Genomic DNA, 15,718 nt, shown 5'->3' with positions numbered 1-15,718 from the left:
ACTTTCTCTCTCTCTCTCAAACGCATCCTCGCTTGCTTGATTTTGACGAGCATTGATTTGTCACATGTGAACGTACTAGGTTTTGAGCATTTCATGAATGAACGTAATTGCTAAATTTGAAGTCACAAAATGTAAAATTTAGAGATTCTATTTGAAAACTTAAAAGAACATTCACATACGGGGCGTTTCAAAGCAAAGTAAACGGAATATGCATCGCACATAACTCCTGTCTATAAAGTCATACCAAAACAGGTTTTCCAAACGGGTGGTTGGATATATCGTACATATAAGTCCAGAGGGAGTATGACCATGTTCATTCTGTGGAAGTCGATTGTTCATCATATATTGAATATGCCTCAACCAATTGGGCTCTAGTCAGTTCAGCAGGATTGCAAAAGGTCAGGGCATTCATTAGCCGTTCCTCAATAAAAGCAACAAATTACAGTTACAGTTACATTAGTCAAAAATAGTAATTCGTTACACAACCATTGCTCGAAAAAGATGCAATGGCGTTACTCCTTACAATTACTTTTACTAAAATTTTAAATGACCAATATTATATGGTTTTCCCCATCCAGACCATTCTTCTCGAAAAAAATGGAGTTTTTTGACTCAAGCAGTCCTAATGCGTAACATTTGAAGATTTCCTGTCAACATTTTCCAATTATGAGCCTTGGCATTTAATCTTGGCATAACGGTTCAAAATTATTTTGCATCATAATACTTTAAGGAGTCAAGATTGAGACCCTGGATGGGATAATAATTGTTAAAGGTTTAAAACAATGTTGCAAAATTCATGATGGAAAACAGTATTAGACATTGTGAAGTCGTTAAAGCTTCTCTGTAAGAAGTCCATCAAGTCCAAGTGAAGTGAAGTGAGGAGGCTTTGAAAATTTGAAGCATCATATTCAAGCTAAGGAGACATTTTCTGTGCTTGAGGCCAACGGAATTAGTTGAGAAGATGTAAACACCAAAGTAGCAAATGCAAGAAGATTCAAAACCAATAACACCTTCAGAGTGGTTAAAAGCAAACACAATTTTCAACCCTGACTTTCTTTGATCAAATTATGCTAGATGGAATTAGTAAAAATGGTAATTTCTGTTTAAGGCTTTAAGTTTCTTCATGTGTCACGGGAAAAACGAAAAATTATAGGGCATTCTGGAAGCTGAAAAAGGAACGAGTAACGAGTAATTCTTGTAGATTTTGGGTCGTTACAATTACGCAATTTTAAAATGTAATGCAATTACATTTCCTTTTTCGAGAAATGGAACGAATTACTGTAATTTCGTGACTTGTAATTTTGTTACTAATGCTCTGCAAAAGGTCAAAGATAATATTCAAAAAAATGAACACTTACTGTCGGTTAATTGCACCATTTATGATCCCTATTGTTGGATTAGATTTGACGAGCTTGCCCTACCTTCCAAGACATATTTGATGTGCAATAGAAGAATTGAGTTGACACTTACCATAAGATCTACCACTGTATTACCTTCTACGTGTTCCCTACGAATATCAAAGAAACACCAAAATAAATCGAACCAACGCTGGAGGTCGAAAAACCAAACGAAGAAGAGACCTCATGGTTTGCATGTTCATCTTTCTATTTTGTTGAAACTTTTCAGGAACATCTGACACTTGCGCTCTGCTAACAATTTCATATCGTTGAAACACGTCATCCAAGTCATCCATCTTTTTGTCTCATTTCGGCTTGAATCCATGAAAAATGCAAAACACATCTTGGGGAACAATTTCTTTCAAAAGCTGTAGATTTAACCAGAAATCGTACAACTTTTGAATTGGCCAGGCAGACGGTCGAAATGATGTAAACCTTCACAGTTGTGCACTGCCTGAGGTGCGTGTCTGGTCAGTCCGTGCTCTTGTCACCTGTGACCACAGGTCAATAACATCCTCTTCTCAGTCCATTCAACCACCTGAAGAGGATGTAGCGTAAGTGTTTGTTGCATTTCTTAAAGTACAAACGTAAGAGGTTTCCTTATATCTAATCGTATGCTCATTTAAGATTCACTCTGACTCTCCCTCTTTCTCTGTGTTTCCCCATTTCATTGACTGCTTGATTCGGTGGTGCTAGAAACCTACATTGTGAAGCCGAAACTTGATTCCAATGTTTATGCACCAAGTAAACACTGCCTCAAAAATGTCAATGACTTCAATTCCTGGATGACCTTCCCTAAACAACACATCCTTTGATCCGGGCATTCAAAGCCCATTTCATGTTAGGCAAAGACTCCCCATGATCCAGTGTAGCCTAATTTAACCCATTTTGACAACTAGGACAATGTGTTGTGTATTCCAAAGTAACCCAAAGTTCAGGATAACTTTGTGAAAAAGGAGTGGTTAGGCTTGTTTTTTATGAGGAGAAGTACCTCTTCGATGACCTCTTTTTGAGTTCCCTCTGCAAGCATTGACGGCCTAAGAAATTCCACTCTCCTCATCCCTCTTCCATCCATGCAGAAGTCTTTGATGCTCATTGTATGTATGTACATACATGCGACATGAAGAGAGAGAGAGAGAGAGAGCTTTTGGTGGCGTTCTTGGACCATCGGACCCACGAGAGAGAGGGGGTTACAACATTCCACTACTTCTCTCAAACCGAATCGGCCTACTAGGGAATTATTAAACGATGCCAGGAGAAGCTCGTCCGCCGTCTTTTTCTAACTAACTCCGCTGGCTGGCTTACTGTTGGCACAGTATGTACAAATGTACATGTATGTGTTGGTTCTCCTCTGTCGTATATTCCCTGAGATGTCGCCCAAGAGAGAGCTGGCCTAGAACTGGGCACACATGTGCATGCCAGATGCGGCGAAGATCGGATCTCATTTTTGTCGATTTCCCACCCGATCAAGCTGTGGCGCACTCTTGAAGTTTTATCTCTTCCTTCCATAACAGCTACCCATGTAAGTCGAGGAAATTGTTGGTCTCCATCTCCCAACTCTGTGGTTGCCAAGAATAGTCCCACCAAGCCCGCCGCAAGAACTGCCAGAAAAAGCAGCCTCCTGATTACTACGGTCTCTGTCTGAACTGTGTGCGTTGTTTCCTGGGCTATCTACCCGAGGGAATCCTGTCCAGTCAGGTGTTTGGAAAGTGTTCAAAGTGTGAAAAATGATCTCGTGATAAGGCTTCAGAATGAAACCAATCATACCTCTTCTGGCCTTGGGCCTGGTCTCATTGTCAGGTAAGCAACAGACAACAGACTTGATCAACCTTCTTTTCTACTCATCGTGCCATCATAAAAAAAAAAGATATTAAGTATTTCAAACCATGGGCTGAATTTGATTGCAGAAAGTGGACCCCGATATCGGGGTACCCAACCAGGATGTAAGTACGAGGTGGTAACCGTCGTCATGCACAGATACGAATTGATAACATACTACTACATGTACAGCCAACTTGATGGTGAAGGTTAAACGGCATAAAACTTTGGTTGAGGCGTGTAGTTCAAAGTTGGTGAAGGAACTCTAATCCGTAGCACTGATTGGGTGTTTGGGTAGACTTGGACTAACCGTAATCAACTTCCAGAGAGTTACACACCTGTGAGCCGTGGTTGTGAAGAGCGATCATGCTATCCAGCGACGGGTAATCTACTCATTGGACGACAAGACAAACTGGAAGCCACTTCCACTTGTGGCTTGGAGAGGAGGGAACGCTATTGTATTCTCTCACATTTGGAATATTCGAGGAGGGATCAAAAATGTTTCTGGTGCGATTCTACGGACCAAGGGGTCGAGCAAAACCCTCAGACTTCTCACCGAATTGAAAATCTGGTCTATCGAATGGAGCCCCCAGATGCCGAGCCCGCCCGCCAATACCGTACTTGGTGGCAAGCTCAAAATGGGGTGGAGAATGTCACCATTCAGTTGGATCTGGAGGCGGAATTTCACGTGACCCACTTGATCATCACTTTCAAGACGTTTCGACCGGCGGCCATGTACATTGAAAAGTCCTATGATTGGGGTCAGACTTGGAAGATTCATCGATATTTCGCCTACGATTGTGCCAGGTCCTTTCCCGGGATTTATGAAGGAGCTCCACGGTATCTGAACGAAACCGTTTGTCAAAGGCGTTACTCGCGACTCACGCCCACAACTTTTGGGTCGGTGATTTACCGAGTGCTGCCCCCCAACATCAACATCCACAGCCCTGGATTTAACCCATACTCGAAGGAAGTGCAGGATTTACTCAAGACCACCAATCTTAGGATCCATATGACCAAACTTCATACTCTGGGAGATGAAAACTTGGAAACAGAGAGGCTGGACATCAAGGTGAGGGACTAGTCATTTTTTTTTTGTTTTTCTTTTTTGAGCAGAATCCATGCAAATGAATGAACGACTTGGAGTCCAGTAGTGCTCTAGATTTTGCAATAAATTACTGGATATTGCTGACCTTGATCTGCAAACAAGTTAGGAGAATAAGAATTTGCGAAAACGACTAACGGAATGGTACGACGTGACGAATGAGGCGTGAGATGTCAGTCATTGATACTGTATTTGCACACACACTCAGAATCCACATCATTTTCTCGGTTCTCTAGGAAAAATACTACTACTCCATTTACGACATGACAGTCCGTGGATCTTGCTCTTGCTACGGTCATGCGGAGCGATGCCTTCCCGAAAAAGTAGAACACGAGGCGATTATGGGCATGGTTCATGGCAAATGTGACTGCACCCATAACACGAAAGGAAATAATTGCGAATACTGCTTGGACGATTACAACGATGTTCCTTGGCAACCCGCGACAGGAAAGAAGAAGAACGAATGCAAAAGTAACTCGCTAATTTCAACTCACCCATCCTCAGCACCAAAAACATTGCCATCAATCCATACAATTCTTACTTGTTTCAGAGTGCAACTGCAATGACCATGCTTCGAGTTGTTACTTCAATCAATACGTCTATGCTGCCACAGGAAATGTGAGTGGTGGGGTGTGTAACAACTGCTCACATAACACCGACGGTATTCATTGCGAATATTGCAAAGAAGGCTTTTTCCAAGTGCCCGAATTAGAGCTGAATGATCCAAACATTTGTGAACGTAAGTTTGTTTTTAATTTCACCATTTTTTACAACTTATAATCAACTTATGCTTTGTATTGATGTTGCCTTTCTCAGAATGTGATTGTGAACCTGATGGAACCATTGATGGTGGTCTTTGCGATGGTCGCACTGATCCCGAAGAAGGGCTCTTAGCCGGCCAATGTCATTGCAAGACAAATGTTGGCGGAGAGCGTTGTGACCGATGCATGAATGGCTTTTGGAACTTCACACTAGATAATCCCGATGGATGTCAAGGTACAAATAATCCTGATTCAATAGATAGTCCTTTAGCTCATAGTGACACCCTCTTTTTTGTGTGCAGAATGCAAATGCATGCTAGAGGGCATTGTTTCCAATGATGGATGCGATCAAGTCACAGGCGATTGTACTTGTAAACGATTCGTGGTTGGAAGGGATTGTGACCAATGTATGCCACAACATTATGGGTTATCAATGGATGATCCCAATGGGTGCAAAGCTTGCGATTGTGATATCGGTGGTTCTTACGATAACAACTGTGATGTCATGACGGGTCAATGTAAATGCCGACCCAACATTGGTGGACGACGTTGTGATACCGTGGATGATGGATATTATTCCGGAGGATTAGATTTTCTGCTCTTCGAGGGAGAACTTGCGTTTGGGAGTCAAAATCCGGTAAAGGAAACGCATCAGACAAATATTTGCCGTGATAATGCTTTTAAAATATGAAAATCTAACTTGTAGCCAACCAAAGTAATCAGGAAGGAACCCAGTTCGCGACCGGAAGACAACACTTGGACGGGCTTTGGATACATGCAAGTCTACGAAGGATCCACGCTCACTTTTGATGTACCAGCCATTTTCAAGGACTTGGATTACGATCTCGTGGTCCGATATCAGCAACAGCCCAACCATCCGAATCCTTGGGACAATGCCAAAATAGAACTCATTCGAATAGATGGAGCACCAGATCCCAATGGAAAATGTAATGAGACCAATGACGGACCGACCCAGTTCTCCATGCCAAACAACCAAAGACACACCATTGTGGGGAATCCCGTGTGTCTCGAAGAGGGACAACGCTATCAGATCAAACTGACCTTCGATCAATATGACCCTAACACCCCGGATCCCAAGTCCAACATCTTGATTGATTCGGTAAAGCTCGATTATTGAAGCTATATGCCTTTTTAGGTCAAGCATTGTCGCTAACAGAAAGAAAACGCTCTTTCAGATTGCCTTAATACCTCGAACCGAGAGCTTGGAAATCTTTGAAGGATCGCCCATGGCCGAGCAAAAGCGGGAAGAGTACGAAAACTATCGTTGTCGGGACTTGTTCCTCGCCGTTCCAACGCCGGAGATTCCGGAGGAGTGTCGAGCACTCTTGAACTCGATCTCCTACTATACTTTTGAGGGTGGATATAACAAACCTTGCGAGTGCGACAACACGGGATCCGAATCGACCCTTTGCGACAAATACACTGGTCGTTGTCCTTGCAAGAAAAATGTCGTTGGAAGACGATGCGATCGTTGCGCTCCGGGAACCTTTGGGTTTGGTGCCAGTGGATGCCAACGTTAGTTCGTACCCATTATTCTCCCCTGGCAATTTTAGCCTAAAAACTATGATCTCATTCTAGCTTGCAATTGCCACAATGTGGGATCCTTGGATCCTTTCTGTCGAGAGACTGATGGTCAATGTAACTGTGCCGAAAAGGCCTATGGTCGACGATGTAACGAATGTCAACCTGGCTTCTGGAACTTCCCCAACTGTCAGCCTTGTCAGTGCAATGGTCATGCTGATATATGTGAAGCTCAGACCGGGCAATGCATTAACTGTAGAGACGCCACGGACGGTCCGGAATGCGGAGTCTGTCTTGAGGGTTATTATGGGGATCCAACTTTGGAGGCCAATATCCCGTGCCGTGAATGCCCTTGTCCCAATACCAAAGCGAGTGGCCACTCATTTGCCGAGCGATGCTTTTTGGATACCACTAACAACGAACCCGTCTGTGAATGTGACCTGGGATACTCAGGTAGAATTCCAAGTCAAACTTAAAATTACAGAAATGTGTTGCGTGATGACAAACATGATTTCTTACTTCGAATTTGCTGGCTTTTAGGTGCCCGTTGTGACGTTTGTTCTGACAACTACTACGGCAATCCAGAGATTCCCGGAGGATCTTGTGTCTCTTGTAACTGCAGTGAGAACTGGAACTTCCAGGACACGGGCAATTGCGACTCGAGTTCGGGTCAGTGCTTGAAATGTTTATTCAACACCGAAGGTGATCACTGCGAATATTGCCAAGCCGGATTCTTCGGAGATGCTGTTCAAGGTCAATGTGAGGCTTGCATTTGTAACATCTTGGGCACAGATCCCAATCGTTTTGACTGTGATCGATTTACTGGAGAGTGCCATTGCTTACCGAACGTGGAGGGCCGAGAGTGCGACAGGTGGGTTCATCAAACAGCAGAGTCAAATTATTCAAGAGATATTTTACACCAGAATGTGATCATGAATCTGTGCCATTTGTCTTTTAGATGTCGAGAAAACCACTGGAAGCTAGCAAGTGGTGAAGGTTGCGAGCATTGTGATTGTGACTTCGTAGGCTCTACTTCCGAGACTTGCAACGTGTTTGATGGCCAATGTGCTTGTAAGCCCGGATTTGGAGGCCGTCGGTGCGATCAATGTGAAGAGAACTATTGGGGAGACCCAAGAGTTGAATGCTACGACTGCAATTGTAATCCACAAGGATCACAATCATTCCAATGCGATCATCAAACTGGCAAATGCGTTTGTCTTGAAGGTTAGGAATGCCTTCCGTACCAACTTGGCCTCTCTATTCTCGACTATTTTCCCTACTTTTAGGAACACTGCAACTGCCAGTTAACTCTGAGGCTTTAGCTTAGATTTAGTGTAGAACTAATTCCAGAATAACATAACGCCCTGATGGTGACGGTGCTATGTCCATTTAGTCAATTTTTTGATTTCATGATTTGTCGTGGTTTTATTTAGGCATTGGGGGTGAGAAATGTGACGAATGTGCCCGCGGCTTTGTCCAAGAAATGGCCTTAACATCGGATCATCCCGTTTTGGACCGGAAAATCCCATTCACGGATCTCCCAAGATGTGTGGAGTGCGGGGAGTGCTTCACTAATTGGGATCGCATTCTTTTGGGACTTCAAAACCAGACCAGGGATCAAGTACAAAGGGCCGAGCAAGTCAAAATCACCGGAGTCACCGGCGCCTACACTCGAGATTTCGTCGATATGGAGGACACTTTGAGGGAAGTCAAGGGTATTCTGACTAGTGCTTCCGTATCCAATGATGAACTGATTGGTGTGCAAGCAGACATTGATCGAATTAATGTGGCCCTACAAGGAACCAATCAAAATATGGAGGAACTGGATAACAATCTCAGTAATCTCCAACAATCCATTTTGCAAGGCTCGTCCAGTTTGGACTTTTTGAGAAAAGAGGCCGATACCCTCAAACTAAATGCCCAAGACATGAAGGAACAAATTACTAGCCTCCAAGAGGCCAACGTAGAGGGTGCTCTCAATCTGACTCGTCAAGCCAAGCGTCGATCTGATGAGGCTGCAGTTCAAGTTCGCGGTATCGAGACCGAGGGCGGATTATTGGCCAACTCTGAAAAGCAACGCAAAGCCACTGAGACTCTCATGAACACCTCCAAAGATCAGTTTACGAGCACCCAAGAGCAAAACCAGCAAAAGTTGAATGACATTCTTGTCCAAATCGACAACTTGGAGGCGAAAATTCCGGATTTGAATCGACAGATTTGTGATGGTGATACCGGAGCGGACCAACCTTGCGATACACTTTGTGGAGGTGCAGGTTGCGGGAAATGTGGAGGCATCTCTTGTCTCAATGGTGCTCTTTCCAAAGCTGAGGAAGCCGTTAGTTCGGCGAAGGCTGCCGATGAGGTCTTTTCTGAAAAAGACAGGGAAGCAGAGAGAGTTTTGCGCGATATCACGAAGACTCATCAAAACGCTTTAGGGGCCGTTCAAGAGGCACAGAGAGCATTTGACTTGGCTAATGAAGCCAAAAATCGATCAGTGGGAGAAACCACACGAGTGGATAGCCTCGTTGATAGCATCAATGTTTACACATCAGGAGATAAAGCCTCACCCGAAGACGTTCAAAAACTTGCCGATGAAGTAAGTGCATTAAAGAGGGGGGGGGGCATAAAACCCCCATCACTTATTACTTAAATTTCAAAATTAAAATGCATTTTTGGGCATCTGTTGCTCATGGGTAATGAATGGGCTTTGTAAGTCAAAGGTAAATGGTCACCTAAGGTTCTGGACGTGCGTATCCCTCTAAATATTTCACAATTCCGCTTAGTCAACCTACTCTTTTCTTTCGGTTTTGTTTTTGAACGTTGTTCATGGATTTTTCAGTTGGTAAAAATGAATAGCGAATTGACAGTAAAAGTCAAAAATAGAAAAGAAGGCGATAATCTCGTCAAATTTGGGTTGAGACTATAATTTGTCACTATTGCAAATATACACCATATGTAAACGATGTCTGAAAACTTTCAGTGTTTGGCAGCGGAAATGGATTTGGATTCCTCAGAAATCAGTGGATTGGCGCAAGAAATTAACTCTGCCATCGATTCTGTTACCAACGTGGATCAAATTTTGGCCGAAACGGCTGATGATCTTAATCGAGCTCAAGAATTGCAAAGAAGGGCCGATTTCACGAAACAAAACGCCGAAGAGCAACTCAAACATGCCGAAGAGGTCACAAACTTCCTCAGCCAGGCGGTAGAAGCCCAAAATATGGCGGACATTTCCATTCAGAGCGCTCAAGAGGACATCGATTCAGCGCGGAAGGACCTCTCTCAAGTATGTAGCCTTTGTTATTACATTGTCGTTAGTACTTCTGGAAATGGTCATGGCATGAATCTGAATTGTAGATCGCGAGTGGCATGGATGAAGCCATTCGCTCCGTGGATCAATCTCTCATGGATGTCCAAGATCTAGCACGGCGTCAGCAATCGCTACAAACGAGCTTTATTCGTAATGCCAAGCGAGTCAACGCCTCTCGAGATGCGGCCACCAAGGCCAAAAACCAAGCCAGTGAGGATAATACCGAGTTGTACAATCTCAACCTCGAGTTCAAAAACGTGAGTGGTAGTCTGGACGCCAAGACCAATTCCATCGGGAGTGCCAAGGACCTGGCAGTCGACCTCCAACGTCGAGCGAGTGAGTTGGCCACATCCGCTTCGAATAAGCTCACCAACATCCAAGGTATGTATTGCTTCTTCAAACATTGCCGAATTTGGTCCTGACCTCAAAACCATTGGGGGACTCCATTGCAGATGTGGAGAAGGAGTTCGAAGAAACCGAGCGACGTCTTCAAGAACTGTCGTCTGAGTTGATGGCCTTGAATTGCGAGATGAACATTCATTTGCAAGTGATCGAGGACAAGTCGAATTACTATCGCACGTGTTCCCCACCCAGCACTTGGAGTCCGTCCGCTACTTGTGTGTGTCGACCAGGAGCTCTCGAGCCATCTTGCAACAGTAGAAGAGCCATTTATGAGCGATGAAAGTAGTGCATTAGTTGTTGAGTTGCAGAGCAGAAGCGCAGTTGAATGGGGGTACCTCGTCCATTGTAATCCGTGGACTTTTTACGATGACCGACTGAACTAACGAGCGCACGAACGATTTAAATGAGCAAGTGAATGAACGAATCTTAGTAGTCAAGGATGTGCAACGACTTTCACGTCAAATAGGACACGCATGTGGCAAATGGACATGCTTATGGAGGTTCAAGTTGGATTTGCTTTTCTTCTGTCTTGTACAAAGGCTTGTAATAGTACAGTGAGTAGTGTTTGGTGCTCGAGGTCTTGGCTGCATATGCCTTCTTACATGTGGTGTAGATATGTGACATATATATGTGTACATGGATTTTTTTTACACATCTGATAAAATGAGAATGATGATAATATTAATAACAACAACAACAACAATACCAATAAAAAAAACGCCTGTCTCTAGTAGTCGGTCTCTTGGACAAAAGGCGTTTATTTATTTATTTCCAATAGAATTCAAAGCACACTACAGAGTACATAGTCTACGATTCATTGGATCTCGTTAAAACCCTCGTACGCATCGAGAGCCTTGTACACAACATCCGTGATGGAATCGAGTGCAACTTCGTCCAAGGGCAGACCTCGCCCTCGAATCTGTTTTTTAACCGTGGCCACACCCTCCTTAATACCGTTGACACCAATATCGAGTCTAAATGAGTCAAGGAAGACAAGAACAAAAATTGCTATGGAGCTTGAAAGATGAAAAAAGGCAAAATGTGAGGTCCTGTACATACCTATCGGTGAGACGTTCCAATGTTGCAGTAAGCCCTGGGAACAACGTGATTCCCATGGATTTGGCCAGAACCGTCAAAAAACTCACAATGATGGTGGTGTACATGAAGATACCTTGGTAGTCGGTGATGCCAAACATGCCACGAATGGTGGCGCCAGTATCCTTGGCATCAATAGCGAATTCGCTATTGATTTCAGGAAAGAAACTGTACTTGATATCTTCTTCCGGGAGAACGGGAAGGACGGTTTCATTGGTCAAATCTTCCCCTTGGGGTTTGCCGTATGTTCTGTCTAATGTCAGTGTCAAGACCATGAAGGCTGAAAAGACTTGGATCAACATCATCTTGATTGTGATATCCCAAAGATTAGCACTTGGAACCGAAACTGAATCAGTGTACGTTCAACTCCGAACTCGTCTTGAAAGAGACTGAGCTGACCCTTTCGAAACGGTAGCTCATTTGGATGATCGAATTAGGGCAGAACATACACCAAATTAGACTGTCAATGACCTTGGCATTTGAATGCCGTTTAAAGAGAGGAAACATCTTTCAAATTACACCAGTAAAAACAGCTTCTGTGGGCGTCTTTTTAATTGTGGAAGATGTAAAAATGGATTCAAGAAGCATGCTGAGATTGCTTTTAACAGTAGTCGTTCGGGTTCATGGGTTCGAGAATTCAGAGTCCTCTCCAAGCAATCACAATGAAACAATTTTTGTAGGTCAGCAATACGCTTTCCTTGCACCCCCATCTATCTAACCACAGGAAGAGCTCGATGGAGTATCCGACCGAAATCTTTTTGCTATCCCTCGGTCGGGTCATAAATGATGGGTTGATAAGACCATTGAACAGCCAGGAACGGAAGATTCTGGAACTTTATTCATCATAGCAAATGAACATTTTGATGATATGTTGCGGTGGGCTATTGAACGTAATCTAAGCATTGTGTCGTTTATTCATGTTGCTCTTGTTATCGTTTTAACGGGAAAAAGAGAAATGGATTCTAATCTTGATATTGGTTCTTGAACTTCTCGATGGCCTCCATCACGTTATTGGCCATGTACATCATATTCCTGCTCATTCGTGCGGCGTCCGCAGGGGTGGCAGGCGTTTCCGCAGCGTCCGTGTCGCTCTTGCTCGTCTTCGAGAAAAGGGGAGTCAGGACGGTGAGAACGATGTTGAAGAACGAGAGCAAACCCAAGCCAATGATGACAGGGACGAGGATGTTACTGTTCAAGGGATTTCCAACTTGGAAGCCACCGTTCACGCCCAAGCCGTTATCCACGCCCACTCCAGCATTGAAACTGGAACAAAATAAGCAGGAGAGCCCAATCAAGTTATGCATCATTTATTTCTCTGGCCAAGCATTGAAAAGAGTCAGGCGATGGGAGCCCGAGCAAAAGTGACAGTCCCCTCATCCCAATGGGCCAATCATTGAACGATCGAGTGACTCCGTTGAAATCTCTCAATGAGACCGGTGACTTGGTGGGCTCGATTTTCTCGCCCAGTTTGAGCCGCGTTGATGAATGTGTGGGTTGGATTGGAATCCCCTAAGACCACATCCAAAACGCGCAAAGTGCCCAACACAAAGAAGAAAGTCATAAAAAGCGACTCTGAATAGGTCACAGGAACGCCTTCACTTACTTTGTCACTGAAAGCGAGAACAGTCGAGAGTACATTACAGGAGTACTTTGGGCCAAGTCAAGCGTTAAACTTGGAATCATGCATTACGAGTTTTTTTTTGCCCACTTGCAAATGCAGAACTCATGCTCAAGTACTCTGAGGCAAATCTAAAGATGGTACGTACCCAAATCCAGATCTGGACTGCATTGGCCGATGATGATGCTCTGTGGGAGGATGATAAGCAGCTTGTGTATTAGCCATGGCTGAGCCACTCAAAGCCAATGTAAAGATCAAGAAAAGCAACATGTTTGTTTGGCTTGGACGGGATGATCCGGAGGAATGAGGTGTTATCAGTTAAAGGGTTCCAGAGAAACTGAAACGTTGAAAGTCTCGACGGTCAAGGGCAACAAACAAATCTATTAATAACTTGTTTTTTCCCGTCAGATCTTGCCTGCGGACTTTCATCTGTGTCCTTGGACAACAATCCTTCCCTTTGATGATCCTCTGGAGGATCCCCTCCTCTGTTGTTGCTGACTTGGGTGCTTTCTTTGTTCGTTTCACTCGGACCTGTTTGCGTTTAAAGGGCTTGAGGCTGGATGGACGGAAGCCCATCATTATTGCTGTTTATTTCGTTCGTTTTGAGTCTCAAGTCGAAAACAAAGCGAAGATCGCTGCGTGGACCATAAGCAATTGACCTACTCAAAACCTACTTAGAAGGGGCTGTTGCTTTCGCTAAGTAATCTACGGCACTGATTGCTAAAGCCATGAGCTACTATAGTGGCATTTGTTTCATTTATCATCACCCATTTTACTGATCTGATCAAGTCTGCTTGGCCTACTAAATGATTCTACGCTAATGTAAAACATGGCGCGAGTTTCGGGTCCGTTCAATGTATTCAACACTGGTCTTGTACAAGTGCTTGTGGCAGTTAGATAATATGATGGCTAATCGATGATTGAATCCGTGAAATTTTCCAAGCACGTTTTCTTTGTTGCCTGTTTCGCTTCAAGTAACTTGCTAATAATGATTAGATGTTGAATATTCGAACTGTCATTCGACTGCAATCAGAATGCAAAACAACAGCTCTTCTGGCGTCACATTTATTTTCATTTCTAGAGGTTCACAGAAATATGAATCAAAGTTAGACAAGTGTGGAAGTCATGCATCCACGCCTTGGTAGCACGAAAGAGATCGAATAATACCATAGTAGACATAAGGAGACAATCCAGCAGGACAAGAGATCAATTACGACATGTTTTCAAATTTCTGATATGCGTCATAGATCATGTAAGTGACGTCGGCAATGGTGTCAGTATCCAGGGACCGCCCTTTGAACAAGTCCTTGACGAAGCTGGATTGCAAGAAGTTGGTCAGGAACGTGATGGTGAAGGTGATCATAAAGATTCCAGCGAAAATGCTCAACCCCGTTGAAATCAGCCCCGACAAGGAGAGGCCATTGCCAGCCGCACTTGGCCCGTAGAAATAGGGGTCATTGGCAGTGGGTGGGTAGAACCCACTTTCCGTCGAGAAATACAGCCCTGGCTCATTGGAGGGCGACCATCCTTGTTTGGGCGATGCCGGATCTTGGTGGTCTTGGGATGAGCCAGAAAAGTCATTTGGGGCGGCCGTGGCAGCCACAGCAGCCAAAGCCAAAATGGGCCCAAGATAAATGAAGCTTCTCATCATTAATGGTGCCCTTCATGAGGATTTGAAAGAAAACAGTGTCGTTAATCATGCATAGTAGTCCATGGCTGTGCGTGATACGAGCGGATCTGGCTTGATCTCTTGTTGTGCCAAGTATTCGTTTTTTTATCAACACAAATGACTGAAAATCAAAACATATCGTACCTGTGTCACTCGGTGTCTTTCCCGTGAATGCTCTCTCGGTCAAGGACGAAATCCAACTGAGGGCTTCATTCTTGATGAGGCTTTCCAAAAATAACTTGGGGGAGCATTTCAAGTCAATAACATCCCTTGTCCACTACCCTCTCTCTCTCTCTCACTCCAACCTCAGGCTGCTGCATAGGAGGACGGACACCCCAGAGGCTTTGATTGGCGATGGTTGGTCATCCAACGAAATTGACAGACGACGTTTGGGGAAAGAAACATGTTTTCCTGATCCTTAGCATAGCCCAAGTCGTCCATCCTTCCCTTCGTGTTAATGTTGTCATCCACCAAATTGCGAAGAGGGAGAATGAAAGGCGTTTATTTTGCACTCCTCTTACAGATCGCTCAACTCCAACATCATTTAATATTTTGCCATTGGAGACCCAGCCATTGTACTCAGAGATCTTGCTATGCTAATAACTCTGCCGCTTGTAAGTTTTTACCTTTGAATGCAGTAAAGCATAAAAGTGTTTCAGGGCTCTAACATCTAGTCCACGGGAATGATCTATCGGCCACGCTTCCACTTTACAGGAAGAAAAATTCACAACATCCGTTATCACATGTCCTATTTATAATTTCATATAGAGCCCCATATCCTTTACTTCATCGGCAAAATGACTAGACTAGTTTAGTGTTACATCAACAGTATGTAGGTACATACTTCAGTAACAGACTCTCAATTCCTGACTTTCCGACGTAGAACGAATATGTGTGGACCCGACCTAGCATTTTCACTTGGGTAGATAGGACTAACCTCTAATCATAGGACAGTCGATCTGTAATGGATCATGAACTCTTGCTGTGCAGAAAATGTCATT

The 15,718-nt window shown here is 43.9% G+C and overlaps 4 protein-coding genes across 4 annotated transcripts; 1 reads left to right on the top strand and 3 right to left on the bottom strand.

Annotated features, from left to right (window-relative positions):
• The first annotated feature begins 2,643 nt into the window (after positions 1-2,643).
• On the top strand, positions 2,644-11,103 carry LOC131886854 (laminin subunit beta-1-like). The gene is made up of 15 exons (XM_059235280.1): positions 2,644-3,197; positions 3,542-4,287; positions 4,557-4,791; positions 4,871-5,059; positions 5,137-5,316; positions 5,384-5,718; positions 5,788-6,201; positions 6,278-6,617; positions 6,681-7,076; positions 7,164-7,494; positions 7,582-7,847; positions 8,057-9,219; positions 9,604-9,909; positions 9,981-10,314; positions 10,386-11,103. Exons 1-15 carry the CDS (start codon positions 3,149-3,151, stop codon positions 10,613-10,615), a joined length of 5,514 nt encoding a protein of 1,837 aa, XP_059091263.1. The 5' UTR covers positions 2,644-3,148; the 3' UTR covers positions 10,616-11,103.
• LOC131886875 (uncharacterized) lies at positions 11,039-11,841 on the bottom strand. Its single transcript, XM_059235316.1, has 2 exons — positions 11,395-11,841; positions 11,039-11,309 (listed from the first exon to the last, which is right to left on the bottom strand). The coding sequence occupies exons 1-2, from the start codon at positions 11,733-11,735 to the stop codon at positions 11,150-11,152; spliced, it is 501 nt and encodes a 166-aa protein (XP_059091299.1). The 5' UTR covers positions 11,736-11,841; the 3' UTR covers positions 11,039-11,149.
• A 409-nt stretch (positions 11,842-12,250) lies between these two features.
• Positions 12,251-13,630, bottom strand: LOC131886877 (uncharacterized). Its single transcript, XM_059235319.1, has 2 exons — positions 13,197-13,630; positions 12,251-12,693 (listed from the first exon to the last, which is right to left on the bottom strand). Exons 1-2 carry the CDS (start codon positions 13,316-13,318, stop codon positions 12,393-12,395), a joined length of 423 nt encoding a protein of 140 aa, XP_059091302.1. The 5' UTR covers positions 13,319-13,630; the 3' UTR covers positions 12,251-12,392.
• A 469-nt stretch (positions 13,631-14,099) lies between these two features.
• LOC131886876 (uncharacterized) lies at positions 14,100-14,920 on the bottom strand. The gene is made up of 2 exons (XM_059235318.1): positions 14,862-14,920; positions 14,100-14,709 (listed from the first exon to the last, which is right to left on the bottom strand). Exon 2 carries the CDS (start codon positions 14,697-14,699, stop codon positions 14,259-14,261), a length of 441 nt encoding a protein of 146 aa, XP_059091301.1. The 5' UTR covers positions 14,700-14,709; positions 14,862-14,920; the 3' UTR covers positions 14,100-14,258.
• Positions 14,921-15,718: the final 798 nt, after the last annotated feature.

This window comes from Tigriopus californicus, chromosome 9 (assembly GCF_007210705.1).
Source record: "Tigriopus californicus strain San Diego chromosome 9, Tcal_SD_v2.1, whole genome shotgun sequence".
Classification (NCBI taxonomy): Eukaryota; Metazoa; Arthropoda; class Copepoda; order Harpacticoida; family Harpacticidae; genus Tigriopus; species Tigriopus californicus.
Note: the sequence above shows the minus strand (reverse complement) of the source record. Positions and strands in the feature narration are given on the sequence as shown.

Bases quoted from the DNA above. Each gene is read 5' to 3' on its own strand.
- LOC131886854 (XM_059235280.1), top strand. From the start codon at position 3,149: ATGAAACCAATCATACCTCTTCTGGCCTTGGGCCTGGTCTCATTGTCA. The intron at 5,317-5,383 runs GTACAAATAATC...TTTTGTGTGCAG, and splicing joins TAATCCCGATGGATGTCAAG to AATGCAAATGCATGCTAGAG. The intron at 9,910-9,980 runs GTATGTAGCCTT...TCTGAATTGTAG, and splicing joins CGCGGAAGGACCTCTCTCAA to ATCGCGAGTGGCATGGATGA.
- LOC131886875 (XM_059235316.1), bottom strand. From the start codon at position 11,735: ATGATGTTGATCCAAGTCTTTTCAGCCTTCATGGTCTTGACACTGACA. The intron at 11,310-11,394 runs GTATGTACAGGA...TGACTCATTTAG, and splicing joins TTGGAACGTCTCACCGATAG to ACTCGATATTGGTGTCAACG.
- LOC131886876 (XM_059235318.1), bottom strand. From the start codon at position 14,699: ATGATGAGAAGCTTCATTTATCTTGGGCCCATTTTGGCTTTGGCTGCT.
- LOC131886877 (XM_059235319.1), bottom strand. From the start codon at position 13,318: ATGTTGCTTTTCTTGATCTTTACATTGGCTTTGAGTGGCTCAGCCATG. The intron at 12,694-13,196 runs GTACGTACCATC...ATTTTGTTCCAG, and splicing joins CAGTCCAGATCTGGATTTGG to TTTCAATGCTGGAGTGGGCG.